The sequence below is a fragment of the Sus scrofa genome, chromosome 1 (assembly GCF_054392235.1).
Source record: "Sus scrofa isolate SSC_HxYL_T2T_F1_AM1 chromosome 1, Sscrofa_HxYL_maternal_Yorkshire_Landrace_v2.0, whole genome shotgun sequence".
NCBI classification, from domain to species: Eukaryota; Metazoa; Chordata; class Mammalia; order Artiodactyla; family Suidae; genus Sus; species Sus scrofa.
The window spans coordinates 174,446,179-174,464,386 of NC_139383.1; the positions used below are offsets into that span (position 1 = coordinate 174,446,179).

At 47.3% G+C, this 18,208-nt stretch overlaps 1 protein-coding gene across 17 annotated transcripts in view; it reads left to right on the plus strand.

The window, feature by feature from the left end:
- SLC24A1 (solute carrier family 24 member 1) overlaps positions 1-17,492 on the plus strand; it is a 55,179-nt gene extending 37,687 nt beyond the window's left edge. For 9 of the 17 annotated variants that reach the window (XM_084978715.1, XM_021100193.2, XM_084978681.1 and 6 more), the window contains 8 exons: positions 1,017-1,070; positions 2,711-2,819; positions 6,648-6,734; positions 8,121-8,212; positions 11,705-12,223; positions 12,946-13,035; positions 13,949-14,115; positions 15,080-17,492. In XM_084978715.1, coding sequence (XP_084834841.1) covers positions 1,017-1,070; positions 2,711-2,819; positions 6,648-6,734; positions 8,121-8,212; positions 11,705-12,223; positions 12,946-13,035; positions 13,949-14,115; positions 15,080-15,329 — 1,368 coding nt within the window. In that variant the 3' untranslated portion in view covers positions 15,330-17,492. Of the gene's footprint in view, positions 1-1,016; positions 1,071-2,710; positions 2,820-3,315; positions 3,567-6,647; positions 6,735-8,120; positions 8,213-11,704; positions 12,224-12,945; positions 13,036-13,948; positions 14,116-15,079 lie in introns of all 17 variants that reach the window. The other 8 variants (XM_021100201.2, XM_084978711.1, XM_084978649.1 and 5 more) reach the window with 3 other exon arrangements.
- Positions 17,493-18,208: the final 716 nt, after the last annotated feature.

Genomic DNA, 18,208 nt, shown 5'->3' on the forward strand with positions numbered 1-18,208 from the left:
AAAAAAACCATTAAAAAAAAAAAAAAGAAAGTACTGTGGACTTAATGATTCTTTATCTTGGATTTTCTAGGGCTCGCCCCTTCCCCAGCTAGCTGCCCTATAGCTTCCCCAGAACACTAGCACTTATTTAATTATGGAGCTACATTTTGGTACCACAAAATGTGTCACTGTCGTTACACAACTTTGAGGAGAGAAGTATTGTACAGAACTGGAGTGAGGGTTGGGGTAGTGGCAACAGGGACCATTCTGGAGGGCTTTATTAAGAATTCACCCTGAATTTTCTGAAAAATTGGTAGGCATAGGGGAATGAAGAAGGCATTTAGGCAGAGGGGAAAAGCATGAACAAGGGACCAGGAGTTGCAATCAATCAGGTATATATAGGAGACCATTCATTCATTCATTCAACCAGTGTTTATTGAACCCTTGCTAAGTGCTGGGCAGTGTTCTCATGCTTGACATACAAGCCTGTGTCATGAATGAAATGGACAGTCTGCCTTCAAGAATTTAGTGGGGAAGTCAATTTATTTGTGTTTGTCAACCTAAAAATAATGTACTAATAAATTGGGGAACGTGCTATGAAGGAAAAGAACAGGAGTCCAAAAAAGAGAATTAGATGGATGGGTGCCTTAGCTTCCCAGAGGAAGGTGACATGTAAATAGAGCCCTGGAACATGGGAAGTGGAGAAAAGAGGGTTCAAAACAGAGGAGGAGGGACCATGTGATGAGGGTTTTGAGGTGGGTAAAGAGGATGGCACATTTGAGGGACTGAAAGACAACTGTAGCTGGTGTTACTGGACCTTAGTGAGTGGACATATTTGGGAATACTGCATGCAGGCTGAAGCCAGATTGCATAAGGCCAGGCTGGGGGTTTAGACATGTGAAGACATTTCCTGAGACCAGGTTATCTCTGGTTGTGTTTCTGTGTTCCAACATAAGGGCCCCCTGGAAAGAGAGGGAAGTGAGGCGGAAGGGTGAGGGTCTCTCTAAACATCTTGTGATTCCTGTCCATGTTTGCAGCTGGGCGATGGGGCAGTTGTGGTGGATGAGCAGCAGAATAACAAGAAGCTAAAGGTGGGTGTCATGTGGAGTCGACCCAATGGGGGCATTGGAGGATCTCAGAGGATGACCACAGACCTGGGGTACTGTGGCCCTGATGCTGGGAATCCTGGGCTGGGCTCAGGCCTAGGAAGCTCCTGGAAATGCTGCTAGAGTGAGCCAGGGAAGGCACCAGCTCCTTTGTCAGAGGGACTGTCACCTCCAGGTGGCCTTGGAGGAGATGCTAGTTTGGGAGCTAATTAAGTCCAGAATGTCACTGCTCACTCTGTCACGGGCTTGCTGTGTGAGCTTGGGCCTCAGATTCTGCATAAGTAAAATGACTGATCAAGTCCCACTTCATAGCCCCAGCATTCTGTGATTGATCTAAAAGCCCAATTACCTGTGGCTTTGGAATGCCCTCAGAACTAAGAGAAACAGATGAGGGGTGTTGTGGGAGTGGAGCATCTGAGGTTTCTGAAAAATGTGTTAGCTGCTTTGGACCTATGGGAGGCATTTGGGAAGAAGTATGCAGACCTTAGAAGAAGCTGGGGCCTGAATGAAACCCCACTCCAATGAAAATCCCTGCCTGTTGTGAACTGTTATATCACCATAGCCACTAGATGGCAGAAGAGTTCAGATCCAGAGGGTTGTTGGGGAAGGAGGGAGGAGGGACCCAGCCAGCAGTTTGTCTATCTTTGGACGTTCCCTTGTAAATCAGGTGCTGTTTCTATGTGTGTTACTATTGTTTAAAAAAAAATCAGGGTAAATTTAAAGATAAAATTGGCTTTATTCAATGATTCGTGAGTTGGGCAGCATCCCATTTGGCAAATAGAAAAGAGCTCCAGATTGTGTCAGGCAAGGTCACCTTCCTTTAGTGGCCAGCAGGGGTCTAATTGGGTAGATTACTCACTGGTGTGCTTACATGTAATCACTGGAGAGGCTGAAACTGCAGTTAGGTCAGGTATTTTACATCTCAGTTTGGTGATGTGGGCAGAGCACAAGTGACTCTACTTGGGGGCCTCTTGTCTCTTTTTGTAATACTGTGAATGAGTGTGTGTCACATCTGTGTGTCTGCCCATATAGATGTGTGTATGTATGTGCCTTTGAAGGTCTCTTGAGCACGTGGGAAGAAAAGAAAGGGCTGTAATCAGAAGACCTCGGTGCTGGTCTTGACTCATTCATTTATGCCTTACGTGACCTTTGATAAGCCACCCAGCCTTGTAGGGTTGTCATTGCTTTTTCTATAGATGGGAATTATAGCCTTGCTTCTCTCTGGGGGTGGGACAGTGATAAAGCACCATGACGATTTTTGTGGACTGTGAGGGGCCGTGCCCACTCACAGCGGGTCTGTTTTTGAGGTGTGTGGCGGGGTGTGGGCTTTGAGGGTGTACTCACAGGGAAGGACAGACCTTGGTACTGTGGTGACCTTGGTGCACCTTGTCTGTTCCCTATTAAGAGCTCGTGAGATTACTTGGTATGTAGAATTAGCCAGTCATGGCAGAGTTGAGGGAAGGCTGAGAAAGAAAGCACTGTTGAGGTGAAAGAAGAGAGGGGGCCAGGCTAAGACTGAGGCCTGATCTCTACGGGATGAGGCAGGGTTAGTGAGGCCCTTGTGTGGCTCCTCCCCTGGCTGGGGCAGGGCCCCACTGAGGCCTGCGTGGCTCTCTCCTGCTCAGCTTCCATCTGTGCTGACCCGAGGGAGCAGCTCGGCCTCTCTGCACAACAGCACCATCCGAAGCACCATCTACCAGCTTATGCTCCACAGCCTGGACCCTCTGGGGGAAGGTAAGCAAGGCTTCCCCAGACCTGGGTGGTCTCCCTGTCCACGCCTTCCCTCCTGCAGCTGGACAGAAACTGGGGCCTGCAGAACTGAGAGGCTGTGGGTGAACTGAGGGTGAGAGTGGGAAGAGGATTAGAAGAGGAGAGTGGTTGGTAACGGTATAGACAATCTGGGAATACTCACGGGAGAGGGCCCTGAGGAGCCAAGGTCCTGAGGCATCCACGTCTATCTCCCTGTCTCTGTGCCCCTCCTGTAAAACGAAAGAGTTTGTCGGCAGTGAGTGAGGCCGAGAGTGCCCCGTGCCCTGCACTGGTCTCTGTTGGGGCTGCCTAAAGTGACTTCCTGATAAAGCCCATTCCCATGAGTCAGTCCCAGCGTCTCACAGAATCTCCAGCCAGATGCTGTGCTTCAGGCTGACTGGCCAGGCCCACACCTGGGGGACCTTCCATAAGCCCTGTAGCTGGAAGCTCTGAGTGGTACTTCCCTTTGCTCTGTGTTCAGCTCTGGATTCCTAGGAAGCCTGCTGACCCCTCCCTGAGCCAGGAATCCCAAAGGACACCCTGGGGAGCTGCCAGGACCACTTCTGGGAGCAGTGAGGGTCCAAAGTGCAATGGGAGCTGATGTCCAACTTGACAAATGGATGGAGTTAGCTGAGATTCTCACCATCCACCTTACCAAGTCCTGCCTTCTACCCTGCTTCCCCAGAGAGCTGCCCCCAACTTGCTTTGCAGGCTCTTAAAGAGCATCCTCAGGTACGCTTCTGTTCTCCTTGGGCACCTCTGTCTCTGGGACTGTGATGCAGAACTGGGAACCCAGGCAGGAGGCCCATCAAAGAAAGGTTGGCCTTTGGGCAGAAGCCAAGGAGTTAGACTGCAGTTGGGCGGGAGGCTGAGAATTGAGCCAAATGTGACACAGAGACTGACCATGAGTCCCAGGGACAAATTTTAGGGGCCTCAGAATTTCAGGCCCTGAAGTGTCTCCTTCACATACAGTAGTGAGTAGCTGGTTGTTTAAAACAGGCATATTGTACTACGAAAAGCAGAGTCAAAGACAAGGTGATCAAACTCTCCCTAGAAAATCCTTAAGAGGCCACCCCCAAGTGTCAGCTCCAAAAAAATAGTACCCTGGGGTTAGAGTCTACAGCACTGGGCAGCCTGTGGGTGATCAGTGCTGGGGACATGTCTGGCTTGGGCACAGGAAGCTGTATCCCAGGGTTAGGCATGGCCCTCCTTGTGGAATCACCGACTCTAGCACAGTCCTAAAGATAAAGACCCTCTCTGGAATGGCACAGCAGGGCCCCCTGCCTGGACCACGAATATGACCAGCAGCCGTCTGCTGGCCTACTTGTTGTAACAGGATTATGTGATGGCCAGGCCAGGCTGAGGTCAGGGGAGATTGATACCAAGGAGATGATCCGGCTGCCCTGAGAGTTGAGAGGCCACGTGAGGAAACAAGTGCTGGGGGAGCCAGTGACATTCATCCCTAGGAAAACAAGTGTGCTTGGCACCTTGCATGGGTGTGTGGTGGGCATGAAAGGGCGCTCCTGAGGAATGACTGCTGGTGTACCTGGGATGCAGACCTGCTCAGAGAAGGCAGCTCTGATTCTGCATTCCAAGATTCCACCCAGTAGGGGCTGGGACCACACACAGCTTGGATGAAGGCCTTTGTTCCCAGCACTTTCCAGATACATGTTTGTGTTTCCATATGCTGTTTCCAGATGGCTGTCCAGATGTTTCCACGCTTTCCAGGTGTTCCAACTCTTTTCACAGAGCTGATCTGTGGTCTGAACTCTTCATTTGGCAAGGGGCTTTGCCCCTCTAGAATTCCATGTGATTTCACTCAAGACGTGTGTGTGAGACAAAGATAGAAACAGAGAGAGGCCCTGCAGCTGACCTGCTTTCCTCTGTGGCATGGGAAATGAAAGGTCGGGGCGTGTGATGAGGGAGGAGAAAGAAAGGGGGGGTGATTTTCTTGCCAGCTCCTCTAGCCAAGAGTCAGCAGATATTTTCAGCACCAGGACTGGAACCAGGGAGCCCTCCTTTGGTAAGTTATGTGTTGTTCAACAGAAGTCTGCAGTGCCTGGTCAGTGCCAAGGGGGTACTGGAGCTGTCTGGATGAGGGAGGCAGTGGTGTGCCTGCCTCCTGACACATTGGTTCTGACAAGGACTTGCTGAGCAGGCCCACTGGGATGCTTCGAGCGACCGCACATGCCAGAGTGATGGCTCTGCAGAATGGAACCTATTGCCAGAGGTGGCTGCAGCTGAACCAAGCTGATTGTTTAGGAGACAGGTTGACAGGAGGAAATTCCAGACCTGCTAATGTGTCCTGCCCAGCCTGGACCCAGGCAGAGTTTGGTCTGCTTAGCTTCCCAGATGAGCAGACCTTTGCAGTGTGCCTGTATTATGGACTAGAGGCTCTTGAGGGTCCTTTCTAACTCACAGTCTCTGGAACGCTGGGCCTCAGCAGTGCAGAGTTGCTTCCTGGGTGGGACAGCTGCTATCAGCTACTATTCTTGTCAGCTCATCATTGTTGTCATAGCTAAAACTTACATAGTGCTTTCTAGGTATCAGGCACTGGTTTAATTAGGCATGTTCATATGTAAATTCATGTACTCCTTAAGGAATTCTGCAAGATACTGCAGGTGAAGAATTTGACATACCACAGATCACCCAGCCAGGCCCATAGCTAGCAAGTGGCATGACTGGGAGTCAGACCCAGGCTGGCCGGCTCCAGAATCCAAGCTAACATAACAATACAGCAGTTAAAGTGTTTTTACTTATTTCGTCTCATGGACCCCCATATCAGTGCTTTGAATATATCGTTGCCTTTTTAGAGAGGGGACACTGAGGCTTAGAGAGGTCACACAGGCTTCCCAAGGTCACCCAGCACTCACAGGGCAGAGCCAGCCTGGAATTCGGAATAGACCCCACAGTGCTACTTTGTTCTATCCCTTGTGCCGTTGTCCTCACCTTCACAGAGTACACAGGTGTGACGAGGACCCTCGTGAGCCCCTGCACCTCAGTCTCTGTGCCTCTCACCTTGAAATTATGCATGTAAAGTTTTTGGCATGTTGTCTAGAACCTAGTCATGTTGAAAGAGAATTGCTTTCCCCACTTTTCTTGCCTGAAAATCAGGGCAGCATTACTCTGTGCATGATGCCCTGTGGACCGCCAGGCACAGAGGCACAGAGTGTGCACAGGGACCAGAAGGAGGCGTTGCTCGGGTCCCAGGTGTCCTGGGTCAGATGGGGTGTGGCAGGGAGCTTGGCGATCAGCTATTTCCCCTTTCCCACTGGAGAGGGAGGGCTCATGAACATGACCACCAGTAGTGCCCTTGGAACCACAGCAGTGCTTCTAGTAAATTCATACAAAGTAAGCTGCAAGGGACCTTACAGACAGTCTAGTCCAAAGACAGCAAAAATATCTCCCTGTCATTATTTCTTCATTCCCCGCCCATTGTAGACATCACCAATGAATCATGGTACTCTCCTACCAAGCAGAGATCTGAATTCTCAATTCAGCTGCCGTTACCTGTGTTCATAAAGGAAATAAATCCTATTTGTTGCCCCCAAGTCCAACCATGTCATTTTATCAGGAAGGAAATAGGCCTAGAGAGGGGAGGTGACTAGCCTGAGGTTGCAGCCAGTTAGTAACAGTGTAGGGAACTTAAGGCAGGAATTGGGCACCATGAACAAACCTCATAGACTTGCAGCTTCCAGGCCAGTCTTTTCCATCCACTTCAGCGGCTCTGGCCATCAGCTGACCAGCCTGACCTGAAGGGTATAGCAGGTTACTGTAGTCTTGGATAAGATGTGTTTCCTTTTTCATTCACAGCCCAGCTCTCCAAGGACAAGGAGGTGGAGAGCTTGAATCAGGAGGCCAAAGCCAAGTTTCAGGCCAAAGCAGAGCGCAGACCAGAAGGTGAGGGGATGCTGAGACCAGTGGATTGTTCTCCTGCCGCCTTCCTCCCTCCTGTCAGCCAGGGGCTGACACACCTCTTGGCCTCTCTGAGCCAGTCAGCTGGCATGATGAGCTGATGCTGCCCTGCACTCCATTGTACTCCAGCCGCCTCCTTCCAGGGTGCTCCCTTCCTGACGTGGCTACGGCCCAAGGGTGGCCCTGGACAGCTCCCTCTGCATTCTCCTCACATGGGGCAGGCAAGGCCTAGATGGGAATTGTTGAACTTCCACTTCTTTTTTGCCAAGTCTTGTCCCAAATGAGATTCTACTGGACTCTGTTTCTTCTTCCTGTCACTTATACATAAAGGATAGTGCAGCTAGGGAATTGGTCTGAGACCATCCCCAGTGAGGGAAGGCCATCAGGAGTCTGGTGACACAGATGTCCAGCATCCATGTGGCAACTGGGATGGGAGAGTGAGAAAGCTACCGCCCTGGGGGTTCTGCACAGCACACCAGGCCTGCCTCATGCACCCAGCAACTGTTGCGGGGAGGGAGGTAGAGTAGCTTTCATTGTTCCCATTCTATGGACAAGGAAACTGCGGCTCGGCGAGGTCAAGTGACTTGTCCAAAGTAATATAGCCAATGGAGTTCCTGTCATGGTGCAGTGGTTAATGAATCCGACTAGGAACCATGAGGTTGGGGGTTTGATCCCTGGCCTTGCTCAGTGGGTTAAGGGTCCGGCGTTGCCGTGAGCTGTGGTGTGGGTCACAGACACGGCTCAGATCCCACGTTGCTGTGGTGTAGGCCAGCGGTAACAGCTCCAATTAGACCCCTAGGCTTGGAACCTCCTTATGCCACAGGAGTGGCCCTAGAAAAGGCAAAAAGACAAAAAGACAAAAAAAACCCACAACAACATAAAGTAATATAGCCAAGAAGTAAGAAAGCCTGTACCTAAACCTAGATCTCCAGACTTTCCAGACTTTCTTTCTCCCTTCCCCACAGTCCTATTCCAAGGCTCCCTCGCTGCCGCCTTTGAAATCATTGGGCTCCTCTCCATGCAATTGGTGGAGGTCAGGTCCTGAGGCCTGGGGCTTGTCCTTTTTCTCAAGCTGTTCACAGCATCCTTTGCTATGTTGCCAGGATGGAAATGTCTGTGAATCCAGGGGAAGCAAGGAGAGCCACTTCCCAGCTATCCTCTCATCTGCAGAGATCTCTGTGGACTGTGCAGTCACAATTCCCAGCACATCCTTTCACTTTTCTTATTAACAAGAAACTCCCCAGACAAACCTTCTGAGACCATGAAGTGGACAAGTCCAGTAGCCCTGTCGCCATTCACACCAGTCTCTCTGCCAGCTGTGCTCAGAACCTGGCCCACTCTTCTGACCTATCCCCTGTTTGTCCTTTAAAGAGGAGGAGCCAGCCAAGCTCCCTGCGGTCCGGGTCACACCAGCCCCTGCTCCAGACGTCAAGGGAGATCAGGAGGAGGATCCTGGCAGTCAGGTAGGCACAAATCTTTTCTTAGGATGTGGAATTGAAGAGGCCCAGGGAAGGACTTGCTGACCAAAAATCAGTCCTTCCTGAAAGTTGGAAATGCTTTTTGAGGTTCATTGCTCTGGGGTGAGCACTGCCCTTTCTCTGAAAATCAGATACCTCATGGGGCCAGTTAACTCACTGTAGCACCTTAGTGCGAGTGAGGTAATACATATGAGAATGGGCTGCCAGCTATTGCTTGCCATAAAAGCATAAGGATAACTGTTAGGGGGCTGTCAGCAGCTAGGGGCAAGTGAGACCGGGCTGCTCAAAACACGGGGAGGGTTGCTGGGCAAAGGCCTTGGGACCTTCCAAGGCACCTCAGCCTCGGTTCACAGGGCTTCCTCAGTCCTGACATTGCTGCCTTTATAGCCTCACAGCCTCTCCTTCCACCTTGCTCCAGCCGTACTGGATTTTCTGCCTCTGTGCTTTTCTATTTCCAGGCCTTGGCTCACATGGCCTCCTCCCTCTAGAATGCCTTTTTCCATTCTGTCTTTGTATATCCTAATCTCACCCACCCTCCAAGCTAGTGTAAATATCTCTTTGGCCATGGAGCTTCCCTGACCACCCTTCCCCCAGTATGCCCATGGAGGGTACTTTGTCCCTCTCCTAGGGCTCTAATCACTGCCTCCCTTGTACTCTTATTTATGAGTCTGTTTTTGTTCCCCTGCTAGATGGTGAGCTTTCTGAAGGCAGACCCCATGCCTGAATCATCTGTCTCCCTGCTAGATGCACTATGCCCTGCATGTGGTTATGCTCAGTAAGGGTTGAGTGACTGACAGTAAATAAGCATTTAATTTGCTAGTTCCATCCTTGCTTGTTTTCTGTTCGACACCCAGAAGCACTCAATTATATCTTGGCCTTAAGTCAGCAACTTTGGTTTCAGTGTCTAAGACATGTTCATTGGTAGCATGAGTGTCCTGAGTAGGCCACTGACAGCCAGCTTAAGTAAAAGGGATTAAGAGGATACGGAGGTATTATCTCCTGGAATCCCAGGGCAGAAAGTGAAACTTGGTCCCACAAGGAGGTGGACCTAGGCCTGAGAAGGCATCTGTGACCCTGGTGGCCTCTCACTCTATGTCCTGCCCTCCCTCATGTCCCCTTCTCCATGTTCAGGCTCTATCTCAGTCTCTTCTGGCAGCTGGGCTCCTTTGCTTCCTTATTAGCACACATTGACCTAAACCACTACCCCAGTGCTCTAGTCCACAGGGGGATCAACCAGTGACTGGCTCCCTTTCTCAGAAGAGAGGGAATCTGTTCAAACCAGGTCATGGGTCAAGGATACAACCTATGTCCAATGAGCTGTGGCAAGGAGATATGGGGTGCTTTGATTCCAACATGGGAGAAGGGAGCCACCCGTTCAGGGGCTATTGGAGGTGACATTTGTCAGAGAAGAGGGTGCAGACTGGGCAAACACTCCCATACCTATTGATTTAAACAACTTTTCATTTCCTCCAGGAAGCCTTCTCTCCTGATGGGTGTGGGGAGGGAGGGAGGGCAGGAATTACTTCAGACTTTATCTCACTCTTCATTCCCAACTGAAAGCACAGGCCTCATTGATATTGATGTTTGACTTCTTCATTGGGTGCTCTGAACCCTGGTTGCCTATTAGAATAATTTGGGGAAGCTTTAAAAACTGCCCAGACCCTACTTTCAACCAGTTAAGTCAGGATATCTAGGGTGGATCCTTGGGCATGAATGTTCCTAAACCCTCTAGGTGACTTTAATATATAGCAGAGTTGAGAATTACTGAGCATCCCATGAAGGCTGGCAGTGTCATGAAATTTGTTATGGACGATATAGTCCATGAGCATACAGCCCAGGTCATTTGCTCAAGGGATTGGACCAGCACATTGTCATAGGTGGTTTTCTTTGTTTCTGTTTTTGGCCATGCCTATGGCATTCAGAAGTTCCTGGGCCATATATCGAACCTGCACCACAGCAGTGACAATGCCGGATCCCCAACCTACTGAGCCACCTGGGAACTCCTCTTATAGGTTATTTGAGAGCCTAATCTGAGGACCCTTAGAATCAATGGCTTTTAGAATACATGGAGTCAGTCCAGGGTTCCCAAACACTGGCCTACAGATGCATTTATTAGAAACACTTGTGAGCATATTAAAATAGATGCCTGGCTTCCAATCCTAGAGATTCTACTTCATTTGGTCCAGATGGGGCAAAGAAATCTATATTTCTAATAAGCTTCTAGGTTACCAGGTTTGGGAACCAAAGATTTTATTCGGCCCTGATATTTGCAAAGCAGAGTAGTTTGGTGCTTCACAGGGCAAGAGTTGGACTGTCCATATTCACCTCCCAGTTTCATCATTTACAAACAGTGTGGACATAGGCAAGTTATTTAACTACTCTGTATCCTGGTGTCTTCATTTGTCAGATGGGTTTAGTTCTGTCTGTCTCATACATGAATTGACTCATGAAACAAAGTAAGTGCTAGGGGTTGTTGTTATTACACCATTTAGCATGCTGCCTGGCACATAAAACCCCTCAATAAATAGGTATCATGATCGTTTTACACATGTAAGATAACAGAGCAGTTTAGTAGTTTTAGTGGACTCAGCAGTGTGATGTAACAACCAGAAGATACTGTGCTGTACCAGGCAACTTAATGAAAGCACAGAATCGATAACAAGGAGGGTAATGATCCTGTTCGACTCTGTGAGATGTTCTGTTTTATTTTATTTTTTATTTTTTATTTTTTTTTTGTCTTTTGCTATTTCTTGGGCCGCTCCCGCAGCATATGGAGGTTCCCAGGCTAGGGGTCTAATCGGAGCCGTAGCCACCGGCCTACGCCAGAGCCACAGCAACGCGGGATCCGAGCCGCGTCTGCAACCTACACCACAGCTCACAGCAACGCCGGATCGTTAACCCACTGAGCAAGGGCAGGGATCGAACCCACAACCTCATGGTTCCTAGTCGGATTCGTTAACCACTGCGCCACGACGGGAACTCCTCTGTTTTATTTTAGAAGCCTCCTCATGGGGCGTAAGCTAACTCGAATGAGTTCACCAAGAAGAGGAGGAGGCTCTAGGCCATAGTATGGGGGAATGATAGAAGGAGTGGGAATCTTTCACCCAGAGAAGAGAGCTGTTTCATGGAAGAGGATTAGCCTTGTTCTGTGTGGCTCCAAAGAGCAAACCTCTGAATAGGGGGTAGAACCTTGATATGAATATGTACTTCAAACCAGAGTTTTTGAGACGACTGAAACTGCTTTAGTTGGTGATAATCCATCCTCAGAAAGGATCAAATAAAGACCAGACCACCACTGGATGGGAGTGTTGTGAAGGGAATTTTGCTGAATGATTGTGCTAGCTCTTTCCTCATACTCAAGATTTTAGATTCATTCTGAGAAGAACAACAACAAAAAAAAAAAAAAAAAAAAAGAGGAGAAGTTGGAACAGAAACAGAGCAGTTATTACACATCAACCTGTTGGCTTTGGATTGCAGGGAGATGTGGCTGGAGCTGAGAGCACAGGTGAAAGGACAGGTGATGAGGGTGACACTCCTGCCAAAGGTGAAAATGGAGAGCCAAATGGAGGTGAAGCTCAACTAAAAGGTGAAAGTGAAGAAAAAGAAGAGAATGAAAGTGAAGGTGACATCCAGGTAGAAAGGAAAGATGATGAAAGTGGAGGTGAAGTCCAAGCAGAAGAAGACCGTGAAATAAAAGATGAAGAAGGTGAAACTGGAGAGCAGGAATCGAATGCTGAAAATCAAGGTGAAGCCAAAGATGATGAGAAAGGTATGGATGGTGAAGGGGGAGGTGATGGAGATGACAGTGAAGATGAGGAAGAGGAAGAAGAGGAGGAGGAGGAAGAGGAGGAGGAAGGGGAGGAGGAGGAAGAGGAGGAAAATGAGGAGCCTTTGTCCCTGGAATGGCCTGAGACCAGGCGGAAGCAGGCCATTTACCTCTTTCTCCTGCCCATCGTGTTCCCGCTGTGGCTGACGGTACCTGATGTCCGGAGGCTGGTGAGTTTGCCCAGCTGTCCCAGGCTGTCTCTCCCCAGGGAGGCTGTGGGGTCGCTGGCACTAGTACTCAGGAGGAAGCAAGGGACAGGGAAAACCGGCTTGGCAGGGCTCAACCACCGAGAGGCTCTGGGATGGAATCTGCAGCTCTCAAGGGGACAGTGCACATAAGTGGACCACTGATGGGCTTGGGAGGCCCTTGAATGTGCTTATTTCCATCACTAAAGCAATGTGAACTAGTGCCTCCTAGAGTCCTACCTGTTTCTTGATTTTAATATGGGAATGGTGCCACTGCACACCCTCTGTATTTCACAGGGATATTGTGCAAACCCACGGTGATAAGTGCTATTTCTATCTAGCATTCCTATTTATAGGGAAAGGTCTGACTAACATATTCCACCATATTTCTGTCTCTGGATCTAGAGAGGGTTGGGTGGGGAGAGGTCATGGAAGCCAAACCAAATACCTATATTGGTCTGGTTCTAGGGCAAGTAAATAGTTCTCTTCAGTTTGGCAGTCCTACTGTCTGGACTTCCCTATGGGCCACCAACCCCATCCTCTTCCAGACATCTCAGGATCCTCACCGGAGACCGAGGTCTCGCCTCAAACATTCCCACATCCTCTCCATTGCTCCTCCAGCAGATCATGTCACTGATTCTGTGGTTCCCTCAGAAGAGCCAACCACCATTTGCCTCTGCAACTTATTTCTCTTCCTTTTCAAACAGGAGGCTAGGAAGTTTTTTGTTATCACCTTCCTGGGATCCATCGTGTGGATAGCCATGTTCTCATACCTCATGGTGTGGTGGGCTCACCAGGTAAGTGTGCAGCAGGAACTAAAGCCTCATCAGCGGGGTCACAAGGATTCTTTTCCATAAGGAAAAGAATTGCCAGTGCCCAGGGAATGGTGAGGACCAAGGGAATTTGTGGTTAATACATTGTTTGTAAAGGCTTAAGGGTAGACTTTATACCCCAGGCAGTGTAGTCACAATGTCACGTGACTCTTCTCTCTTGTAAAGTATGTGTATCACTGTCATTGTAACGTGACAGAAGGCCCTTCACAACCTGATCCAGCGGACCGTTCCTTATTAGCCTTACTCCCTATTTTCTCTGTTATGCAACCCCCCCCCCCGGCCCCCATTTTTATCCACCTGGTAAAATCATACACACTTATGAGAGCAAGCTCAGTTTTGCCTTCCCTCTGGCACTTAACGTCTTCCTCTGAGGGCCCATGGCTTTTTCTTCTATCTGGAATAGTGCACTTAGCACAGAGCTATATTGTTGTTTACATGCTTTTCTCTTTCAAGCTAAGAGTCGAGTCAGGGTAGTCCTGCTCAAACTTCTACTTCTAAGCTTCTAAAACGTTCCTGGCACATAGCAAGTGTCTGTGGTTCTGGAAATGGAAACGTGACCTGACAGGTGTTTGGAGGGGCAGTTCTTTTGGGAAGGTAGAGGTGTTGTAGTTGGAATGACATTAAGTGGCATCACAGATGGACTTTTAATCCAATTTAGAAAAGAAACAGCATCATTCCCTGATGCCTTGAGCAGAGGCCCCATTCTTTCTCTCCTTGGCCCATCTCCCCATTGCCCTACTACACACTGGCCAAGGGAATGTGAACTCTGTGGAAGGTGTTGGTCTTGCACAAAATAGTATATGGCTGGTGCTTTGAAGAGCCTCAGATTTTTCAGCTGCTGTTGCCATGGTTTCTCATTAATGTTACTATTTACCAGGTTGGTGAAACAATAGGGATTTCTGAAGAGATTATGGGTTTGACAATCCTAGCAGCAGGCACGTCAATTCCTGACCTCATCACCAGTGTGATTGTCGCTCGGAAAGGCCTGGGAGACATGGCCGTGTCAAGCTCTGTGGGCAGTAACATATTTGATATCACTGTGGGGTGAGTGGCAAAGTTGCTTTTTAAGGTATATTGAGTATTACTAGAAAACACTGTGTTGGCTTTCTGCTGGTTTTCTGCTCCATGCCTTAGATACGGAATAAAAGGGCATTTGTTAGTCGTTTCCGCAAGGCAACAAGGTATCCTCCCTTCATTCATCACAGCCACATAGGCTAATACAACTAAACTGCTGCCTCAAGTATAACTGACTGGAATTTATAAGTGAATTAAAAAATGAAGTCCCTTAAACTCTATTACCAAATACAGTCAAATGCTCTGCTTACTGACCTCCAAGGAGGTGGAGGTGGGCTTGGAGGGAGCAATGACTTGGTCTAACTTCCGGGTATTCCCGCTCCTTTGCATTTGCACTCCTGCAGCTCAGAGGCTCTAAAAGCCTTTTGTATAAATAAGCAAATGCCACATATTCCTGTAGGGGTTCCCTTACCCCCTCCTCCCAACTGTGTCAGAGCACAGCACCTGCACTATTTTAATTTCCCCATCATGTCCTGGATTTGGGTGGTGGCTTTGGTTTCTTTAATTTGAATGTGTATATGTGTGTGTTTGCAGGGTGGAGCAGGTGAAAGGGAATAGGAGAGCCCTGCTCACTAAAGGATACAAAGAAGTGTTATCCTGAGCTAGGCCTTGATGATTTAGATATTGGAGTCACATATCTACTGACCTGGGTTAGTTACAGAAGTCACGAAGGATGAAGAAAACAAACTCAGACCCAGAAAATCCGTTTTAATCTAGGCTCTCCCATGTATTAGCTGTGAGTCCTGAGGCATATAAATTTAGTTTCCGTGAACCTTAGTTTCCTCATCTGCGAAATGGAGCTAACATTTTCTGCCCTATTTCATAGGCTTGTGTGTATGTGTAAACGTAAGTGCTTTCTGAGTTGTAAAATCCTTTTAAGTATATGGGATTATTATAAACATTAAGACTATCACATTGTTTCTTCCATTTGCAGGCTGCCCCTTCCCTGGATGCTCTTCTCTCTCATCAATGGATTACAGCCTGTTCCTGTCAGTAGCAACGGCTTGTTCTGTGCAATTGTCTTGCTTTTTCTCATGCTGCTGTTTGTGATCTCTTCCATTGCATTATGCAAATGGAGAATGAACAAGATCCTGGGCTTCACCATGTTCCTCCTGTACTTTATATTCCTGATAATCAGTGTGCTGTTAGAAGATCGAATCATATCCTGTCCTGTATCTGTCTGAGTCAGAGTCAGAGTTGCTGAAAATGGACATGGATCAGAAAACCATGCCAGAAGTTTTTGTACCTCTTGTTAAATTAAAGAAAGAATGAACATGATCCAGGAGAGTGAGCTGAGTGGCCCAGAGCGACGTGGATGTGCTCTGGGACTGAAGTTTACAAGCCATCCCGTGGAGGCCAGTACAAGGACCCGAGACAGAGGATTTTCTAAATGAGACAGTTGGGGGTGAGGGATGGGGCAGGTACTAGAGCAGTAAGACAAGCACTCATGTTCATAGTTCCCTGATTATTTCTAAAGGGCTGCTGAGCAAAAAATGCAGATGTGGTCTACATCTCACCCTCCTGGCCCCTGCCCCCAGCACATGCTGCAATTTGCTGTCTCCTCTTTTTCTGTTCAGAACATGTGGTTTGATCAGGTTTGTATTCACTATAGGTTCACTTATTGGTGAGTTTAAAGGAGCAAAGGCTACATGAAGAAAAAGTGTAGCAGGAATCCATCGTCAGTATAATGGTGGTTCAGTAAAATGTGTACCAGTAGTTTATAGCTTAAGAGGAGGGCTACATGTGCGCTCACTGTTGCATTTCTGAAAAGTAAAATAAAATAAGCAGCCCCAGAAATTAAAATTTATAATCATCCCTTGAATTGGAAGATGTGGGTAATAGGGAATGAAAACTACTCTGAGGGCTATTTAAAAATATGTATTATTAGGAAATCCAAGTTAGTGGTGTTTCTATCAGTTGGTCACCTTGAGGGATTAGACATTCTAACAAAGCTGTCCTGGCTCTGTGCCCTTGTCCCTCATATCCTCACCCAACAGTGAGAGCTGCTACCAGTGAGGGAAAAGGAGTTTAAAAAAGAGAGTCTAAAGTCACTAGAGCCCAATCTGGTTTATAAAGTAAGAGATCCAGTGGGGCTATGCTATTTTCGTATGTCATCTCAGATGGGATTATAAAGCAAGAAGATTGATTTCCTGTGTGGCTTACAAGCGGATATTAGGCAATTAATTACAAAGGAGAAATTCCAAAAATGCTCAACACAATGACAAGGTGGTGAAGAAGAATATCACTACTTACAGGGTAGCTGGTGTGTAAAGGATACCAGTGTTTTTAAAAATTGGTATGGTTCAACATTTCGTGTGGAAGTTGAAGTGCTTATATATGAAATACTACTGCATGCTGCTTTTACTGGCATCAAGTTAAGAGGCACATTAAAAATGAAACAGTCCTATATCACTGGTTATGGAGCAAAAGGAACTCAGGTGAATGTGGTTTATGACGGCAAATGTGGCTTTAATTATGAACATGAGAGAGGATGCACTGAAGACCAGAAGGTGGCAAGACAGGTGGAAAAAACCGAATATTTTGATGTTGGAAGGGCTGTATGTCAGTCCATAATCCATCTTTTAAAGTGGGCTGGTTAATTCAATTCATGGCCTCACCACTCCAGGAGTCATTATTTGGAAATCACTTTTACTAAATTTCAATAAATCGTGAGTCCCAATGGTATTTTTTTTTACAAAAATGGACATGCATTCATCCCTATCTTTAGGTCATTTGGTCAGAATGCTCGGGAGAAGACCGATAAAGAGTATGGGATCATGTTCTAATTACATATTCTTAAATTAGTTATCCTCATTCCTGATGCTGCCTCACTGCCTGGTTACCACATGCTGTGGCCTAAGGACAGAGGAGAGAGCAGTGCCTGTGGAAGGGAGATCCCAATACCAACACTCTGGGCGCCAGCCTGGAATCTGCCACCTTGAGGATGTCATCTCCTCACCAATTGCTTGGAAGCTCTTCTACAGAACAACTGCGTGAGGAATGATGGACGGCGAAGCGTTCTATAATGATAGAGTGCTGGACCGCCACTTAATGATTAAAATCAACTCTAATGATCGAACATCCTTTTTCTCATCAGTTTGCTGAATTTCTGGCATTTCTCTTTGCCTAGAAAAGCAGTTCCAACTTCACAATGTGACAGAAAAGGGGCAAATACATACGATGTTTAAAGCTGGAGTTGATGGATAAGCAGCTAGTGGGGAGAAAGAGATTTCAAGGAGATGGAAAACTTATGTAACTTCTAAAAGATCAACTTGTTATGCTTGGAAATTAAAATGTCATACATTATAAATTATAATTTATTAAAATTGTGCTGTTTTAAAGGTAAAGTACCATCTTAACATGTCAAGATAATGGTTAGATGATCCGCTTATTTGATGATCAAAATGATTTGTGTGGTTAGTTACATGGGACAAATTTTTGGTCATTCATTCAGCCTAAAAAGTCTGGCTGTCTTACGTGAGTATCTAAATTGGAAGAAAGCGGCTGCAAGGATAACTTCTCTTTGATCCTTCTTGAGGCTGCATTTCCTTGATGGCCCTGGTAAGAAATTTGGTTTGGGCCAAATTATAAAAATGTAAAACTCTGCCTAACTTAATGGGTTAAGATTCTATATAGTACCAGAATAAAAGGATATATTCCAAAAATTTAAAAACTAGTGTATGTTTAGGAGTTCCCATTGTGGCTCAGTGGTAATGAACCCGACCAGTATCCATGAGGATGTGGGTTTGATCCCTGGCCTCACTTAGTGGGTTAAGGATCTGGCGTTGCCATGAGCTGTGGTGTAGGTTGCAGATGCGGCTTGGATCCCATGTTGCTGGGCTGTGGCATAGGCCAGCAGCTGCAGTTCCCATTTGACCCCTAGCCTAGGAATTTCCATATGCCGCACCTGTGGCCCTAAAAGGCAAAAACAAACAACAACAAAAAACACTAGTGTATGTTTAAATGATTACCATACATTTTGACCATTATACTACAGTCTCATCAACAGATCTGAAAATGTTTTCATCAAGTTATAGGCTTGGCCTTTTATGATACTATAAGT